Source organism: Salvia hispanica, chromosome 3 (genome assembly GCF_023119035.1).
Source record: "Salvia hispanica cultivar TCC Black 2014 chromosome 3, UniMelb_Shisp_WGS_1.0, whole genome shotgun sequence".
NCBI classification, from domain to species: Eukaryota; Viridiplantae; Streptophyta; class Magnoliopsida; order Lamiales; family Lamiaceae; genus Salvia; species Salvia hispanica.
In genome coordinates this window covers 9,550,017-9,564,395 of record NC_062967.1, presented here as the reverse complement: position 1 = coordinate 9,564,395, position 14,379 = coordinate 9,550,017, and the positions used below count along the sequence as shown (strand labels likewise).

The 14,379-nt window shown below is 33.6% G+C and overlaps 2 protein-coding genes across 2 annotated transcripts; one reads left to right on the top strand and one right to left on the bottom strand.

The window, feature by feature from the left end:
* Nucleotides 1–4,250: 4,250 nt before the first annotated feature.
* Nucleotides 4,251–4,715, top strand: LOC125209225 (zinc finger protein ZAT10-like). The gene has a single exon (XM_048108827.1). It carries the CDS (start codon nt 4,251–4,253, stop codon nt 4,713–4,715), a length of 465 nt encoding a protein of 154 aa, XP_047964784.1.
* A 3,325-nt stretch (nt 4,716–8,040) lies between these two features.
* Nucleotides 8,041–9,459, bottom strand: LOC125209224 (leucine-rich repeat extensin-like protein 3). The gene has a single exon (XM_048108826.1). It carries the CDS (start codon nt 9,457–9,459, stop codon nt 8,041–8,043), a length of 1,419 nt encoding a protein of 472 aa, XP_047964783.1.
* Between the last annotated feature and the right edge of the window lie 4,920 nt (nt 9,460–14,379).

The window sequence follows — 14,379 nt, the reverse complement described above, 5'->3', positions numbered from 1 at the left end:
TTTTCCAAACTATAAAGTAAAAAAGCATAGCAATTGGGCAATACTTGACTTACATAGCTGACCATACTCGAGAGTGATAGGAAATTTCGTGATCGATCACGAATTGGTTGTTAACAAAATATCATTAAAAAATTTGCTTCGAGGCCAGTGTAAATGTGAAATACTATCATGGTGGGGTTCCTAGATGGAAATTTCCTATCAATCTATTGCTATGCCTTTTTATCCTGTTGGAATGTCTCATTAATGCTACTATCTGTTTCCTCTATTTTAACTTTTATTACATGTCTGTGCATGAGATTCTTTATATGGTACTTGAACAATATCAATCCCATGTTGCTGCTGCAAGAGCTTCACCATGAGTTTCAAGTCAATTAAGCCTAACAGTAGATAGTAACAATGCAATGGTTTTGTGAATAAATTATATTTCCTCCGTCCACAAACAATAGATCTACTTATTGTTGTTCGGCGCGGGTTTTAATGTAGAATTGGTAAAGTAAGAGAGAAGATGAGAAAAAGTAGGTAAAGTAAGAGAGATAGGGAGAAAAAGTGAGTAAAGTATGAGAGAGGGAAGAAAAAGTGGGAAAAGTATGAAAGATAAATTTTTCATTTTTAGAAAGTGATCTATTTTTTGTGGGCGTCCCAAAATGGCAAAAATGATCTATTTTTTGTGGACGGAGGGAGTATTGTATACTATGATTGTGATTTCTTACATTACATGTTAGTATCAATTAGTCATATTTGTCTATAGTTAATAAAATGGAAAATTTTCATTTGAATCATAATTTTCGGTTTACTTCAAATCAGTTTTATACTCCCTTCGTCCATCATTAATTAGGGATCTCATTTCTTGGGGTCATGGATTTTAAAAAATGTTAAGAAAAGTTGATGGAAAAAAGTTAGTGGAATGTGATTTAAAGTAAAAATAAACCGGGACTCTAATCGCGGACAAACAAAAATGGAAAAACGGGAATCCTATTCGCAGATGGAGGGGACAACTTTCAAAAGTAGCAAATTGAATCATAACTTTTGTAAAAAAATTTATTGTCCCATACAAATAAAATTTTGATGAAACAACATTTTTCCCTAAATAATACTCCTATATACCTTAAATACGAGGAGAGTAATTCAGGGCCCTTTAGGCCACCTTAGGTTTGTGCAGCACGTCCACTTCAATTTTGGCCCAACAAATTACTACTGAATCTCCCCATATTCAGTTCTAGGGTGTGTGGACTTTCCAAAAAACCCAATATATATATTCAGTATAACGGAAGGAATAATAAGCATATAGTTTCAAAATAATCAATATAATGTTGTATATATGATAATTAGCATATAGTAGTTACAGAATAATCAGTATAGAGTTATATGATAATCATTAGTACATAGTTTCAGAATAATCAATATAGTACTCCCTCCGTCCCATGCTACTCGCACTTTTCATTTTAGGCTGTAAATTTGAGATTGATTTTTTTGTGTAATTAAGTTAAAATTTTAAGTGTAATGAGACGTCACTTAATAAAGGACCTCTTAACTTAAACTAACATATTAATTATTGCATTAATTCTAATTTAAACTATAAATAATTTAAGGAGTTTGTGATGTGCTGAAAAGTAAAAGTGCAAGTAACATGGGACGGAGGGAGTGCAAGTAACATGGGACGGAGGGAGTATATTTTATTAGATATGATAATTAATAAGGAGTAAATAGTTATAGAATAATTAGCTGAAATAATGGCCCCTTGATTAACCGGATTTACTATGAATTCAGTGTGGATTATTATGAATGTATAACTATTTTCATTGATATCTCTAATCCAAATGCATGTGTAACTCGGATTTAGCAGCTATACATTAGTACCACATATTGTTACAATCACCCGTAAATTAAGTCAGGAAATAAATATCTGAACTATGTTCCAACATGAATAACATTTACATACAATATTAATCAATCCATACACTAATCCAGTTAGGAGACAATCTACAAAACATAAACACTCTTCCATCATTATTAGTACAAACAATCTCCACAGCCGTATAGTCATGGAAAACAGTAGTGGTCCTCTCGATGAAGAATACGACGCCGCATCGTCCCTACTCCTCCTCTCCGAGTCCAACGGTGGTTTCTGTAATCTAACAATCTCTACACATGAAGAAGCCTCGATCAACAAGGGAAAGGCGGCCGCCGCCGTTGATACAGAGGATCTCCAGCGTTCGCCACCTGGCAGGCATTGCGGAACCACTTCGATCAATCCAAACTCGCCGGAAAAGCCTCAAACGACTTGAACCAGCTGCCCCCTCCGGAATAGGATTATTTTTTCAAATTATTTTTTTGTTTCAACATTCATTATTATCTGTTGTTTTCTATTTGAGTTTTTTTTTTTTGTTTTTTTTTTAACTTATTTCTCAAAATTAGGGTTTCTATTAATTTGATTTTGTTTTTTAATTTGTCTGTGTGGTGTTTAATTCGAGCCGAATTATGAAATCGATAGTTATAGGGTTTACAACAATCCTTAGTTTGCCTAATTAATTTTTCAAGATACAGTACAATAGTAATTTTTGTTCTTGATAATTTTTGTTAGTTCTTATTTCCGAAAATTAGGGTCGTCCAGTAATGAAATTTGATATCCAAGATACAACAACGAAGTTTTAAGTTCATATATTAAAAATCGATTATAATTTGTAATGAACGTAATAATTCTTTTTGTTATTCTTATATAATCTCTAAAAAAAATAAAGTACGCAATCGCTGGCTTCCGAGTTAATTTCTGCAGATAAATTAAAATTGAAAATTGTGATATCTATTAATTCGGTAAGAGAATTATCCATTTAATCAAACGGGTACTGAGATACGTATGAATTATCCTATATGTAAAATAAAATAATAGTGTTAAATTTACTATTATCCCTACGTTATAAAATTAAATATCAAATAAATAGTTTATCACTTTAACATATTTAGGAGTCTTATTAGGTTGCTAACTATAACTTAAATAGGTAACTAGGTACAAAATCTAGTTCATACAATCGGAAAATAAACGGTCTAAGAATAATTTTCACGCAATGTCAACTAGCAGTTGTAACAATGTCAATCAAGGTAGTGATAAAATGCAAACTTATACGTATATTGTACAAACTCAAAACTCCTCAACACAGCTTCAACACAATTTCAATACAATATCAACACAGTGTAAAATTTCAAGATTTTAATGTCAACACAATATCAACACAACATCAAACATTGACTACCGTTGAAATTCTATTGACATTTTCCTGTTGATGCTTTTTTGTGATCTGTTGATATTTTTAATGCTCAGATCATAGTTTTGAATTTATACAATATTTAGAGTTTTCATTTGATCACATTCCATGTCAATCAAGTGTATAAATGTTAACTCGGTGTGTAAATAATGTCAATCAAGGATATTAATGAAAATTGAATTTAAGTTGTAAATAATAACTAACTTTTAAAAATATCTCAAAACTTTGAACTAATATAACTATCTTGATGTAAACTATTTTTCACAAAATACATAGTATCAACTAAGGGGTAATTTTACAAGGATTCCAATAAAATTGTAATTGCATATGCTCATTTAATAAAATTTGATAATTTTGTTTGAATTTCCAATGTTTTTGATAATAGGTTAATCTCAACACATTAATGTCATCTGAATGCATGTACATTGTCAATCAAGTTTAATTGACATATTCAGGTCATTGAGTTAACATTTTTACTGTTCCGTTTTTACATCACGAGAATCATAAAAAGCATCATGTATATAAAAAATTGTCTAAAAATCATTTTTGAGTTAAATAATATAAATGAATATGCACGTGACACTACCTGATACCACTAAATCGTTTCAATCTCATGGTTAACAATTGGTACTAGTAATTAGTAGTCTGCAAATATAGCAATTGATCATATTTTTAATTTTACTTAGACAATCATACGAATTAAATTGAGTGGTTGGAGTCCTCAAAGAATCTATGATATATCCTGTACTCGAAATCGTAAGGTCGGATCTGAATATATTTTAGGCAAGTAACGTAGTGAACAAAGAGAAAACTATTCAATATTACCATATATTTAGAGTCAACGCCAACGGTATGTAAAATTAGGAAAGAAATCCAATCAAAGTGAGATCAAACAATACATTAATTTACCATATTATGAATTCTCCGTTTGTACGTCTATAAATAAAAGCAACGCTCTTCAGTCTCACACAATCACACAGCCGCGTACTCATGGATGACGATTCTCCTCTCCGTTGGATCAACAAATCGGGGCGCTCGAAGCGGCCACGGCCCCACTGGAGCGACGACGAATACGACGCCGCATTGTCCCTTGTCCTCCTCTCCGAGTCCGCCGAACCACCCAAGCCAAATCAAGAAACTCCTCGCACCCCTTTGATCATCAAAATCAAAAGGCCAAAAACAGCCTCCCCCGACACGCCGCTGCCGCCTCCCTCCTACGCGTGCTCGCAGGCGCTGGGCGGACACATGACGCTCCACCGTGCCAACAAGGAAAAGGACCATGTGTGCTTGGTCTGCCATGAGGCGTTTGACTCCGGCCAGGCGTTGGGCGGACACAAGAGGAAGCACTTTGATAAATCCAAACTCGCCAGAAAAGGCGCTTCTGGCAGCGGCGCTACTGCTCGGCCAATCTTGATGTTCGACTTGAACCTGCCGGCGCCTCCCCAAGAGGATTAATTATTCTTCGGAATTAACCTAATTTTGTTGTCAATCATGACTTGTTAGGGTGTTAATATATCCATTCTGTTGTTTAATTTTTCTTTCTTGTATTCTATTGGAGCAGCGAATTTGTTAGGGTTTCTATTAATTTGGGTCTATTGATGAAATTTGATATTCATGCCAAATTGGACTAGCAGATCAATATGTATTGCATAATTCGGCTTTCCACACAAATTACTAGTACGTACGTGTAAGTTTGATATGATTAAATTTCAAGTTTGTTGGAAAATTTAGCGTTCGGTAAAAGTTGATAATGAACTTGATAATTTTATTGTTAATTATCAGGATATCTATCCCAAAAAAAAAAAGTTTAAGTTGGCAATCGCGGGCTTGAGTTTCTCTATATAAAATTCAAAATCAGGATATCTATTAGTTCGGGATATGTACGAATTTGATTTGCACGGATTTTGATAAAATAGTTGCTAGTTGTGTATTGATATAGGTCCGATTACGGTTATATAGAAAATATCTGATATTTAGTAAATAATTAGAATTATATAGAATATTAAAATATAAAATAGTACTATAGAGTATGAAGTCATATTCTGGTACATGAAGTGTTAAAATTGGGGACATGACCAATATAATTCTGCACTACAATTTTGAAGGATTAAGAGCTATATATAGGTGCGAAAAATAAAACATAAGAATAGAATTACCCATTAAATTTATGGCTGCGGCCCGGCCCATTGACCACGAATTGATGATGGACTCATTAAATGCTCTTATGATCCGACACGGTTACTCACTACATTAGAATTCTATTCATATTTTATTATCACCAAACAACAGTACATGTGATATGTACATATTATCCAAAAAGTGTGCATGTAATTAGTTTAATATTCGAGGAAGTTACCCAAAAATATAGTACTCCACTTTCAAGTTTAATAATTCATTTCTTTTAAAATGTTAAGTGGAGTATGCCATAATAAAATTTTAAAGTTCGTAAAATGATGGGTGATATGCATTGATGCAATGAGTTGATCCAATTAAAAAATGTAAATATAGGCTGCCTACAAGAGTCCATATATCGTAGAGGGCATGAACCATGTAACAATTTTTTCATAATTTTCTAAGAATATTTTAGTATACTAACTAATCCATTATCTTTCCTTGTTAGTAGTATGATTTACTTCCTGTTTGATAAAAATATATTTTTCTTACAGATTTGATTTGTAAATTAATTTCAAGTTTGATTTTAATTTCATAATAAGTTTTATTTTATAGTTTGAATTTAATTCGACACGATAGTTTTACAATTCTTCGTCTAATGAGAGTAAGTAGGACATAACCCGCGTGGGTAGCTCAACTAGTCTTTGAGGACGAGAACTTTCAGGTTCAAACTCCGGCAGCAGTGGCGTGGGACGTTTATCAACTGAGATTTATTGTTATTTACCTCTTTCGGGCCGAGGTCTGGGGCCCTTACTAGAATTTTATGTTTTGCAGCTGTCAAAAAACGTTCTTTTTAAAGCTATCAATATCATCCACTACCAAACATTAAGAAATACTCTATTGTCGTTTATATAATAGTGGTAATTGATAAGAGCGTCCCTTTCATTTTTACTTTTTTTCTTTTATTTTATTGAGTGTGTAACAATTAAAAGCAATATTTGTGAATTGATCTGATCAATATTTTACTTTATTTAAATAACAAGGCTGAGTAGTGAGGACATACTAAAATCAATGTCAATTGGGCATCATATGCTGATTATAATTAATCCTGCACATAGGGATGTCAATCGGGCCAGCCCATCGGGTTTTGGGCCAGCCCTATTCGGGTTGCGGGTCAATCGGGTGCGGGCTAATCGGGCTGTGGTTTTTTCGGGTTATAAAAGTTCAACCCTAACCCCAAAAGCTCGGGTTTCGGGCTAGCCCAGCGGGCTAATCGGGTTGCTAACAACAAAATTAACATGCGCTCAATCCAATAAATAATAGTGAAAATTAGTTATATTTATAAAATGTAAAATATTTAATTATGATAAATTTGAGATATATGCTTAAACTCAAACATAAACATGACCAAATACTAATATTTGAGATTTATGTAAAATAAAACATAAAATTAAGAAATTTTGAAGCATGTTTTAGAAATTTAAAAGTATATTTTTTAATGAATTTGAAGTTTCTAATTTATATATCTATTATTATGTTAATAAAAATTTAATATATAATTTATATATTTAATATATAAAATTGAAAGTTATTTTTTTAGTAATCTATATTATAAAATAACCAATGAATTGTCGAATTAGAGTCAAACAAATAGAACGATAGAAATCTTATCGGGTTTCCGGGCCAGCCCATCGGATTTTTCGGGCCTGGCCCTAACGGGTTGCGGGTTAATCGGGTTCAGACTAATCGGGCTGTAATTTTATCAGGCTAGAAATTTTCAGCCCTAACCCTGTAAATTTAGCGGGCTATTCGGGCCGGCCCACGGATTGCGGGCTATATCGCCAATCCCTATCTGCACATGATGAATCGAAAAGAATAAGGTGAATATACGACTTTTCCGTTCATATTCGATGACAGCTCAGGCGTTTAATTAATAATTTCATAAATCTAATCTCTTTTTGCAATTGAATTGTCGGTTCTAATTATTTATTGTATGAATTATTAGAGATTTCGACTCTTTTTCAAAAGAGCCGGTAGAGTTTGTCAAAAGAGGTAGAGAAATATCGCCCTCCTTTGTCTTTTCTCATCACTACTTGTATGCTCTTTAATTTCAATCAGTACTATGTATATAGGTTATTTTTGGATTAATTCATAAATTATTTAACTTGGGACCAAAAACCGGTACTATATACAATTTTTCAATAATATCAATAAAATATCCAAAGTCACCATCGACTGCAATCAATGCCATCGGATAGAGTATTATAAATTGTCACATTCTCATAAAATATTTATACATATGCATAATTTTTAAAGTTTAGTGGCTATTACTTTTCGTAATTTATGAAAAAGTTCCATAAAACAATGATCACGGTTTACATTTATTTCCATAACAAAAGACATATACTACATATTACAAGAGCAGAAATAGTAAATAAATTAGATCAAATAATTACAACAAAATATATATAATTCAACATCTTATGAATGTGAAGATTACACAGTGGTCACAATTATTGATGCAAACACTCCCACAAACTCAACAGCTTTTCACTTCCAACAATTTATTGAAATCTTGGAACAACAAATAACAAATATTTTGACTGCATCAAAAGATTAAAAAACAAACAATTACCACTCTTTTTGATCAAACACACATTCACTTTGGCTAATAACCCTGGGAGTGTGGTGGCCCACCATGACCATGACCATGTCCTGCTGGCGGCGCTTCTGGCTCACATTCAGCGGCGGCGGCGGCCGGAACCATGATAGGTTTCTTCTTCTTCTTAGCTAAGCAGAAAAGGCCGACTGCTACGAATGCGAGGAAGAACAATCCACCTAAAGAGACACACACCGCGATCACGGTGGTGTGGTCTTTTCCGCCTCCACCGTTGGGAGGCGGTGTGAGGATAGTGTTTGAGGGCGGCGAAAATGGAGTAAGGGAGTCTGGAACTGGTGGGTAAATTGGTGGATATGATGGAGCACCCGGTTGATAGTATGGTGGATATGATGGAGCACCTGGTTGATAGTATGGCGGATATGATGGGCCACCTGGTGGTGTTAGAGGATGAGAAGGCTTTGGTGGCTTAGCCGGTCGGCCGGGCTTTGGTGGTGAAGCTGGACCGTTTGGTGGTGTTTTTGGTGGATAAGGAGTTGATGGCTTTGGCGGTTTGGATGGGGATTTTGGGGGTGCTGCCGGGCCGTTTGGTGGATAAGAAGGAGTTGATGGTTTCGGCGGCTTGGATGGGGATTTTGGGGGTGCTGCCGGGCCATTTGGTGGGTAATGAGGTGTTTGTGGGGTTGGGGGCTTGGCCGGAACATCGGGTTTTGGTGGTAGTGATGGTGGGTAATGAGGTGTTGTTGGAACACTAGGTTTTGGTGGTAGTGAGGGTGGGTGGTGGTGGTGATGCGGTGGATATGATGGTGTTTCGGACTTTGGTGGTGGCGCGGATTTTGGTGGATGGTGTGGTGTTGTTGGAACACTAGGGTTTGGTGATGGTGAGGGTGGATGGTGGTGGTGGTGGTGGTGGGGTGGTGTTTTGGGTGGATATGCTGGTTGTTGTGGTGGGGGGAGAGGTGTTTCGGATTTTGGTGGTGGTGGACAGTTTGATGAAGGTGGTGGTGGTGATTTTGGTGGGTAATGTGGTGTTGTTGGAACACTAGGTTTAGGTGAGGGTGAGGGTGGGTGGTTGTGGTGATGTGGTGGTGTTTTGGGAGGATATGCTGGTTGTGGTGGTGGGGGAGGAGGTGTTTCCGATTTGGGTGGTGTTTTGGGAGGATATGATGGTTTTGTAGGCTTTGGTGCTGGTGCGGGTGCTGGTGGGGATGAGGGCTTGTGATGGTGATGGTGGTGGTGGTGGTGGTGTGGTGGGTGACGATGGGATGGGGCCGGAGAAGGGGCGGTGGGCGGTTTGTGGTGTCCTGGCGAATGCGGAGGTGGAGAAGGAGAAGGAGGGTTGCATGGAGGAGACGGTGGCGGTGGGGGCGGAGGAGGAGGGGGGTTGCATGGAGGAGGCGGTGGTGGTGGTGGGGGGTTGCATGGAGGAGATGGTGGAGGTGGTGGTGGAGAAGAGTATGGATAAGCCATCTTACTCATACTTTTGAGTGAAGGCATTTTGTTTGGTTTTTTTGACTTGGGGTATGTGTGTGTGTGTGGGGTATATATAATGGCTGAGGCGCTGATTTCGTGGTTAAATGAATTGATTAATTATAGTAGTATAACGAATCCGAGTTGATAATCTTACTACTACTATCTACTGTATTTGCTTGACAAGGATGCTTTAGTCAAAAGTTTGCAAATGTAATCTATCATAGTGGCCACATGCTTATTTACAATGTGTCCACACTTCAGAAATTGGGAGATGAAATTGAAGACTCAAAATGAGATCTTTTAACTTCATGTAATTAATCATTCTATCACACTATGCCAATCAATCATGATATGCATTATTTCTATAACTAAGGATGAATACCGTATAAATACAAATATGCAGATGTTAGTGAGATTTGAAGGTTTTATATGCCTTCTATCTCAGAAAATTTTACCAACAAGTTAGTTAAAATGAACTAGTATTACATGTATCATGTTGCAATTCTTTCAATATTATGAGTGCCGTTATTAAATGATACGACTACTACTATTATAAGAATTAAAATACAGACATGGATGGAAATAGAAAAACTGTGTCCGGTAGTATTGGCATGGCATCAGACCGTTAATTTGGTGTAATTAATTATTGATTGATTAGATTAGTACTAACTTAGTTCCCTTGAATTTTGCATAACAGCTCGAAAATGACAGTGCGCAACTGGGAGGGCCAGAATTAATCTATTTATGGTGGGGCCCACATCGTCACGCGTCCCCCAAAATCAAAAGATCAAAATAAAATTACTCCCAAAAAACATAAACTCGTGATATTTTCAATATATATGGAGTAATTTTAGTATGCTTGGTATTACAATTCCAACTTTAATTAGACCCTTAATGTTACTACTCCATATCCTCCGTAATTGACTATCGTATCATATTTGCTTTCGGTTAGTTAAAACATGAGGAAAAAAGTTTACATGTTGTAGATAATTAAGTACTCCGTATTACACAAGACACGAAACATTTGCTTATAACACATTGCAAAATTAAAGATCTCCAGACCAAAGTTGAAAACCTAGCTATATGTGGAAATCCTATTTTGACATTATCCAAATCAAATTTTGCATTTTGATAGGAGTAGTACTAATATTTATGTGTGTGGGGTGGGGGTAGGCGGCTACCTGCCAGTCAAATGTACTGGGCCTTCTTCAAGTTCAGCACTCAAGAGCTATATATATGGTTACCCCACATGTCTATCTATTAAAATAATTAAATGTTATTGTGGCATCTTATTCCAATTCGAAAATATCACTATTTGTCAATTTTGAGTTATATATTTGACTTCCATAAATAGTTAGGACTTTACTGCGTTTAGCACATGGTTTTATTCCAACCCAAAATTATCGTGATTTTTCCCATTGTACATTCATATTTAATTACAAGTGTGAACTCAATTTAATTTCACAATTTTCTGTGCCTCAAAAAGTGACAGATTTATACTAGTATTAAAAATAAATAATAAATACTGACAGATCAAAAGTTATGGTTTGTGAGTTCAATAAATTCAAAGGTGTATATATGATTGAACCACAGAATTCTTGCAAAAGGTAGTGAATTTTATGGTATACTACTATATCCTTACTCGAAATCTGGTTTGAGTTGTCAGAATGTTTTGAGCAAGCGAAATCATCAAACTCAGCAATCTATTACGTGGACGAAACTAATAGCAACTCGATGACGTGTAAACAATAAATGGGTACTTAATTTTATTGGTCAATAATTTACCAGTTAGTCCTACTCCTACTTAAGTTATTGTAGGATTTAAGATTCATCATGCATTTATAAATGTTTATCATGATTTTTAGGGACTTAGAGATGGAGTCATGGAGAAATGATGAGATTTGAATTATAAATGAGGTTTGTATATATTGTTTTGCGTCTCTGAATGAAACAAATATTTATCATGCATGTTTAAAATATTTCTAGAATAAAATGATAGAACTTGCCATTTAGTGCGTAAGTTTAGGAATTGAGTTCAATTCATTGGATATATATTTCTAGAATAAAATTATTGAGCTAGCCATTAAATACCACTAAATTTTTATTCCTCTCCCTGGAGTGGAGCCAATGAATAAAGTCTAATTAAGTGTCAAAATTTCAATTTAAATTTAGAGTAACCAAATTTGAAAGTGATATGCACTATTCCAAAGTGCAAGTTCGTGATTTTTATAAATCCTTAAATTTGAGAGTCTTAATTAAATTACAAATATACATATATACTAGTATTTGATTACCGGTATATTTTTCTCCAAAAAACTGATGATCGATAATTATTGTATTTGTTTACGTGGTGATCCGAAGTTTCAACCTAATAATACACTTAATTAGGATTAATAGTGCTGTAATGATGACATCATGTATTCATGTGTGTGCATATTACTCAATATCGATATTTGTAGAGTCGTATATATGTATATGAGTATATCGAGATTGGACTTTTCCAAGTAGCTGCATTAATCATGTAGTAACATGATAAAGGCAAGTAGTTGGTGGTGCTTCAATTATTGGCTTCTTTTCCTTTTTGATTTTTCATACTTCTAAATGTCCTCGCATATTTGTTGATGACCTGTAACTAAATATTAATAGTAATAACAAATTAATATGCGAAGATATAATCTCATGACTCGCAATAAAGTTTCTTCTTATATATGATTATACTTTGTTAGAAATTCAATCATATTGGTTTAATTTATAGCAATTGTAGATAACAGAAAATTTTCAAAATAGTTTTTGTTACTTTAATATAGAAAATTTTATTTAAATCTATAATCAAAATTAAGTTGTAATTAACATTAACATACTAGAAAAAGTAAAGTATTTTATCCTCTCTCTATATATACTACTCCATAGTTCAAAACAAGGATACAGACCAGATCCATTGTTGTCAAATGTGGTGGTCTATTAAAAAATTGTACAGCCTATAATGATACAAGAAATTTAATCTGTATTTTTTCAAAAGATTCGCTAAGAACATTAAAATTATAGGAGCATTGAGTAAAATTTGAACATTTTTCCTATTTCGAGAAAATCCCACTAAAAGGAAACGTGCAAATCATTTATATATGCATTTGATATTTAGGTCAAACGTTAATTGAACTCAAGCTTACGTGCATGGTTGTTCTAGCTGGATCATACAACTGGCCTTCTTTAATTGAAAGTTGAAAAATAAAATAAAATTATTTGTGTTGCTTATTTTGGAGAATAATTTGGACAGCGAATTAACGTTGTAAATTTAAGAAAGATTCTCATTTTGTAGATAAATTGAATGATATGCAGCCTTTTAGGTGACGCATTAGCGAAATCGTTGGGAAAATAATGAAAAGAAATTGAATATTATTGTCATATGAATTATATGGATGGAAAAAGTATTGTACAAATATTTAAAATGTTGCAATTATAGCACTTTTTTGCAATTATAACATTAATTAAAACCATGCTGTTTCTCAATAATGAATAACCCCTTTACATTTACAATGTTTATAAAACGTGCGAGTAGTGACTAGTGAAGAGATAGAATGATTATTTTTGTTTTGGTAAAGGGAGAGAATGTTGTTAACATAGATAAAGAAGAAGAAGAAAAAGAAAAAAAAAAAAGAAAAAGGGAAAGAAGAGTTTGAAAAATTGTTTAGCCTATAACTGGATTGGGCCTTAAAGTTAGAGACACGTAAAACAGTTAAGCCTATTCGGCCCACCCCGACTACTTTAAGTTTTTAAATTTTTAGTATATTTTAAAAATATGTTCGTTTATTTATAATAGTTTATATGCTTGCAGAATTAGTGTTATATTGCTGATTCGATACTTAATTATTAACTATAATTAAATAAGAGTCATTAAATATTCAAATCAAGGATCTAGATCATTAGTCCTGGAGTGTCAATCCAATTAAAAAAACATCAATAAGGGTATTAAGGTCAGTTTACAATAAATTAGTTGTAATTAAATTTTGAAAAATATCCCATAACTTTAAAACACATAATTTTTTTGATTTAGATTTTTTTTGGCACAACATATATTAAATTAAAAATAATTTCATAAGGGTTCTAATGAGATCTCACTTGCATATGTTTCGATATAAAAATTTGATTTTTTTTTTTGATAATTTTCATATATTTCGTTACCAGCTTTATATCAATACACGACGCATAATATGTCAATACTACGCTTGCACAATGTCGATATGAAATTGTATTAACATTGTCATGTCTTTGTATTGATGTATTTCATAAACTGTATTGACATCGTGCTTTTAAATCCTAAATTTGATATTTGCTATTATCTTTTTAATATTAAAAAATGAAAAACGAAATTACACATGACAAATTGTAGACCACAAGATTTCTAAAATCATATGGTCCTAAATAGTTGTAGTTAGCAATTAAATGATGAGTTAACAATTGATCACTTCCACATGCGGACATATATTTACTACTAATAAGTAAATAAAATAAATAATGTCAAAATAAAATAAAAATATTATATATTCCCATTAAATTAGACTACTATTACAAATTGAGCCCACTCTATCTCTTAGTAGACCTATTAGTGGGCCGATCAAATATAAATTTATCGAATTAGAAAATCAAAATTGGTACTCGTAGTAGTATTTTTTTTATGGGAACTCTCATAATTCCTAAAATACCAAACACACAAATTTTTTTGCACAAACAATTACTATAATTCATTAAAAAGGGAATATAACGAATCTAATCGAATGGCATCCGTAAAACTTAATCTATTCATTTCACATAATTAAAGTATATAACTATTAAAAATCTGAATCTAACTGAATAACAATCATAAGACTTAATCTTATGAGAAATTATTGGAAACACGACTATGATCTTTAATTCATCCAA